The sequence below is a fragment of the Trichechus manatus genome, unplaced genomic scaffold (genome assembly GCF_000243295.1).
Source record: "Trichechus manatus latirostris isolate Lorelei unplaced genomic scaffold, TriManLat1.0 scaffold00033, whole genome shotgun sequence".
Classification (NCBI taxonomy): domain Eukaryota; kingdom Metazoa; phylum Chordata; class Mammalia; order Sirenia; family Trichechidae; genus Trichechus; species Trichechus manatus.
In genome coordinates this window covers 15,444,428-15,450,502 of record NW_004443969.1, presented here as the reverse complement: position 1 = coordinate 15,450,502, position 6,075 = coordinate 15,444,428, and the positions used below count along the sequence as shown (strand labels likewise).

The 6,075-nt window shown below is 35.5% G+C and overlaps 1 protein-coding gene across 1 annotated transcript in view; it reads left to right on the top strand.

The window, feature by feature from the left end:
• Window positions 1-6,075, top strand: part of LRP1B (LDL receptor related protein 1B) — a 1,771,065-nt gene that overhangs the window by 1,451,554 nt on the left and 313,436 nt on the right. Inside the window, exons 47-48 of the mRNA XM_004375116.1 lie at window positions 5,481-5,594; window positions 5,838-5,987. Of these exons, the coding sequence (XP_004375173.1) occupies window positions 5,481-5,594; window positions 5,838-5,987 (264 nt within the window). The remainder of the gene's footprint in view (window positions 1-5,480; window positions 5,595-5,837; window positions 5,988-6,075) is intronic.

Here is a 6,075-nt window from a genome sequence, read left to right as displayed (position 1 = left end):
AATTGAGGAAGAGGGCAGAATGTGTGCATATTATTTTGTAGCTGGAAGGAAGGATGGGGAGTTACTGTACCATCTTAGGCAGTATAACCTCGGCCAATCATTTGTGTGGCTAACCATCTAAGGTTAACAGTATAGGTAGATCCAAGTACATTTGAAAATTAAGTCACATATTATTTCATATTACCTGTAAAAAATTAAGAATGGTAAAATGTCCTAAAATACTGGGTGTTAAGTGTAGGGAAGTGAATAAGCATATAGAAGAAAGAAGAATAGGAAACCAAGAAGAGATCAATAAATGGGTATGGCCCTATCAGTTATCTGAAAGCAGGAGAAGATAATACAATAGAGTCATTAAGCCAGGGTAAACCTAAAAATATCAGGCTAAAATGTGCAGAAACTTAAAAATAAACATAGAAGATTTTAAAGCAAAATTCATCAAAAAGAACTATGGAAGTTAATGTTACTACAAATTTTCTAGAAAAATGGAAATTTGCTTTTGAAAGTGGCAAATAAATTAGTTTGTTTGGGTTTATAAATTATAGTACCTTTCCAAAACCCAAAACTAAACCCATTGCCATTCAGTCGATTCCGACTCATAGCGACCATATTATAGGACAGAATAGAACTGCCCCATGGGGTTTCCAAGGAGTGGCTAGTGGATTTGCCCTCCTGACCTCTTGGTTAACAGCCTGAGCTCTTAACCATTTCTCCACCAGGGCTCCCGTACCTATGTAGTAGGTGCTTATTATATTCTTATGTGCCTGGTTGAAGCAGTAAGTCTTTTAAAAAATGTAGATAGATTTTTTTTTTTCTGCCTAATGGCATCAATATTAGCCCCTAAATAACAATAAAAATAACTTATTGTTTGCTTTTTTTTACTCTAAACTCTTGATTTATATGTTATAACTATTTCAGCCATATTTGTGGGCATATGTGCATTTATGAAGCAAGTTCCTGTCATAACCTTTCTTTTGTGATAATAACAGTGTAAATCACAAAATTAAAAAACGGCAAAAAAACAACTATGCCTTGAAGTTCTTTCTGTGTAACACAGGACATTGGAAATTTAAAAATGCTCATGGATACTCAAGTACACACCTTATTACTTACTAGACATTAATGGATTTAATTTAATGAACTATCTCCTTTAGAAAAACAAACAGGCAACTTTTTAGATGAAGGATTACTCATCACAGTGACCTCTTTTGGGTTTGATTTTTCTCTCATCTTACATTTGTTCACACAGTGTCCTGCTAGGACACCTTTCAAGCCATGAGGGGAAGACTTCCCTGGGCACATTTGCCATGAGTCAGACTATCTTATAAAGCAGTGATTCAGATGTGTGTCAGACAAACGTCTCCCTTCCAGAACATAAAAGATGATGAAGGTAAAGTCATACATAAGGGCTCAGGGAGCATGGAAAAGACCTCTCTCCCAAGTTTTTTCTTCTGGTCACTCATTCTCTGTTTCCATAGTCAGTGCAACATGGGCATGAAATGCTTTGTTGCAACATCTCACACATGCAAAAAACGTCTATTACTTTTGAATCTGAAAGAAGTAAAATATTTTAAAAAAAATTAGTAGGATATAAAAACTCAATATATATGGGGGGATTTTGATAGGCTGTGGTGAGAGCCTATTGTGGAGGCATCTATAGTTACTTGAAGTATTATTACATTTTTTTGTTTCCTTTAGATGTTAATAGTAAGTCATATTACTCTAATAGTTTTTGTAGTAATAGTCCTACTACTAGTTTTTCATTTTACAAGGGCAGAGTCAATTTATAAAGTGGAAATAGATGTTACAAGGAATTGTTTTTGGCTTCTTCTCTCTTGAAAGAAAAGAAAAAAAAAACAAATCTCATAAATCCTGTATTTACTGCCCCTTTATAGCTATTTCTTTCACAACGGAGAGCTTTAAACATCAGGCTATCTTAGGAGGGCTGGAGGAAATCAGGAGTTATTTATAAAGTTTGCCATTCTTTATTCCTCTTCGGGTGGTGTGAGAGTATGAGAGACTAGATTAGGGGAGAGTGCATGGTATCCCTTGGTCCCTGTTGAGATGAATATAAATTGCTTCCCTTGGGAAGTACATGAACTTTTTTGGGCCACTTCAATACCTTCAGGTGAACTGAGAGCCAAGTAGTTCTAAGGCTACCTAAAGGAGAGGAAATTGATGTTTATTTTTTCTTTTTTCTCCTAAGTTTGTAGCATAAGCATCCCACAAACAACAAGCTAAAAGAAAAAAGATAAGCATGCTTGGAGAAGAAATGTCATTCCTCCTGGGTTTGTATACCCTTAGAACCTAAGCAATAAATTAAATAAAATATGTGGTTTAAAAGTAAACAGGAGAGAGATATGACAGCAAATTTAATGCATTTTTTTCCTTGTCAGCTTCTCATTGCTACAGACTGAGAAAGGGGAGTTGGAAGAGAAAATTGACTTAGGTTATTTATAAGAAATATTCTAAGAAACACAGAAAGGCCAATTGATTTTGTATCTTTCCTATCTCATTAAATATTTTAACTGACATGGGGGACAGTAATTGGAAGAAATGGGAAAATGAAGAATGTATATAAGGGAAAGAATGGATTAACTTTTCTCTTTTGCTTCTACTTTTGAGCCACAATCCCTGTCAGATCTTCATCATTTGTAGAGCCTCATTGCTATTCTTGGTGTGGCTGTGATATGTTTTCACTCACATTTTTGTAGGTTTAATTTTTTCTTTTGGACTATCTAGAGGGAAAAGTTTAATATTTCTCACTTGGCTTATCTGTATGCGGACTGTATTATTTTCTCTCTTTTTAGGACTTTTAGCCTGAGGGAAAATTGCCATAAAACTTTTATATTCACTTGACAAATTAGAGATTCCAGCATCTTTCACCCTCAAAACCCACCCTCAGGGTAAAACAAATTTCAATCATTGACTGACCAAAACTTAGTGAGGTAGGAATACAGTGGAGGGAACAAAGAGAAAGAAATATTGGCAGAATAGGCGGTTATTTCCTGCCATTTCCATGGATTTCTCTCATCATAAGATTCTCCTGCCTTTTCTACAAGTGCCAGAGGTATTAATTCCCACAACCACCTGCCCCTGCTGCTTACAAAATTCTGCACCAACATACTGGGTCTAATTCCATTGCCACTTACCACCGTAGATCCCTGTGGTAGATCTCAGACTCTAATCCAAATCATGGAACCACTGGAGACAGGGTGAGGTGTAAAGGGAAAATCAATTGCTATTGGCATATCTCACACACTCTAATAGCCCAGCCTATCCCTCCTCACCAGGGTTCATCAGCCTTTTGTTAACTGGGAAAATGGGGGAAAAATGTACTCTGAAAATTCTCTACCGTCTACCCAGCTCTCCTGGCCCCTACCAAATCCCTTCTTTCATTCCTTTCTTTTTAACACCATCTCTTCACCACTCTTCTTAACTTCAAAGTTATAGTTTCTTCTTATTTAGTCTGAGTTCCGCTCCTCGTTTCTTCCTTCATCCCAGAATTCCACCCAAGACTGTGTTCTACATTTCTACTCTTTTAACGACTCATTCTTTACTCCATCTGCCATCTTAGAATCCCTAGCGCTATTATTTTTAAACCTCATTACTTTGAAATCTCTAAATCTCCAGTTCTTTTAACTGCCTTAAATGCCACACCCCTCATGTTCATAGAGTCATAATTTGCCTCTTCACCCTCTCTGCCACCAATACTCACTTAGATGGGATCCCTCCCAAGTACACAGAGGATTCTCTGTGCAGCCTTGGAGGGAGATGGAAATAGTGAAATACATTCTATTTGTCCCATTGAGATTTTTCTGACATCTTAAACTCTAACTTCAAGTATGCTATAAGGTAGAATAACAAGCATATTGAAACCTTCATAGGCTTGCATAGGAGTATTCCTACTACCTAAATATTACTTCACAGGGAAATGTATCCTGTGGTCTAAATAAAACAGATTATTTAGGGGCACAAACTGTTAAAAGACTACTGATGGATAATGAAGTAAAAAAATGTAAATGATTGTCTTGATTATACATTATATACATTTACTGTTTCCATTAAAAATTAAATGTGAAATATAATAGAGAGGAATATATAAGAGATTTTGCTTTTATAAAAATAAGAAGAAAAACATTTCTTCTGGTGTTAGAACAATGCACTTATCTCTGCTCATAATAGCATTATCTGTTTCACATGTTAATTTTCATTTTTAATGAAGAAAACAGTGAAACAATTATAATTGCAAATTGTAAATAAAACATTTATTCTAATCATCATTTAAACACAAATAAGGATGCAATTTAAAGACAATTAAATATAATAAGAGCAGTACATTATGAAATACAAATGACATACACACCTTTGAGTAAAATTTGCATGTTAACATTTTAACCGTTTACAATTGATATAATTTCTATCTATAATTAAAGAGACTTTTTAAAATATCAACACTAGTAAAAATAACATAATCCAAGAGCCCTTCATTTTGTACGTTAACATAAACAACCTGTGGGAATTTGAATTTGGAATAAAAATCTCACCTAAGTTAATGTAACATACATAGCATGCCATGCACCTGTTCCCAACATACTGCTGGAAAGCAGTGTATCATAATGAATGTGTAAGCAACTGAGAAAGAAATGTATGATTAAGAATAAGCTATTCCATATAAAGTGTATATAATGACAGTAGCATATTTAAGCTGATTTTTATCTAAGTATAACAAGGAATTGGAAAGCCAAACTTTCGTAAGTATAGACTCAAGCAATACCTCATTCATATGTTCCTTGGCACGAGGCATCCATATTTCTCATACCAAATGTTAGTGATATGGTCGTGGAAAGAAGAAAGGAGTATGACATAGCAGAGATGATTTCTACAAGTGTTCAGCTGTTTATGCTTAGAGTAAAATGCAAATGCTTAGTTATCTATCTATCAATCGATCTATCATCTATCTATCTAATCTACCTATCCATCTGTCTAATCTATTTTAGCAGAGAATGTTCCACTTCTTTTTAGCAATCAGATTGAGTTCCAGTAGGAATTCAATCAGGCATTCGCTTAGTGTTATAACATGGTGCTTTTGAAGTTGAAAGGAGGGAGAATGTTCAACAATATTCAATTTTTTTTTTTTTTTAGTGTTGGCTCAATGTTGTACTGGTAGTACTATGGTAAACAAGGCAGAATCCTACGTGCTCTAATAGAGGTTACAGTCTAGAGGGGGAGGAGATACATAAACAGACTATTGCAATGCAATGTGATAGGTACTACAGCAGAAGGAAGAATTGTGTGACAGGACAAGATACATAAGAGACATCTAACCTAAGATTGTGGATGGAATCCAGGGGTCAAGTTGACTTCCCAGAGTTAAAATGCACAACCAAACAAAATAATATGAATTAATTAAAGTACTCAAAATATGAAGGCAAGGAGACATTTCCTACCTTACCTACTCATTTATTTGCCTATCTTTCTAGTCACAACCTGTGCCGCTGTTGAGTTCCGCTGTGCAGATGGGACTTGCATTCCAAGATCAGCACGGTGCAACCAGAACATAGATTGTGCAGATGCTTCAGATGAAAAGAACTGCGGTAAGATATTCCACTACCTTTTGTTTGTTCATGCCTGGGCACCTTTGGCTTTGCTTTGAACCCTGTCCAACTTTTTACTGAACCTAGTCCAGAACTGATATGTAATTAACCCCTAGTGTGTAGGATAATTGCATATTTACTTCTTCAAATGAAGTCACTTTTCTTGTCTCTATGACCTACGTAGAAGGCTCATAATCTTTGCAAATTAAATATTTTTCATTTTTTTCATTTACTTCCTTCTAGATAATACAGACTGCACATATTTCTATAAACTTGGAGTGAAAACCACAGGGTTTATAAGATGTAATTCGACTTCACTCTGTGTTCTGCCAGCCTGGATATGCGATGGGTCTAATGACTGTGGAGACTATTCAGATGAATTAAAGTGCCCAGGTAATTCTAGAAAGAGAAACAATCTTTGCCTTGAATATTTAGAGACTAGTAGTGTAGCCCTGGTGGTGCAGTGGTTAAGAGCTCAGCT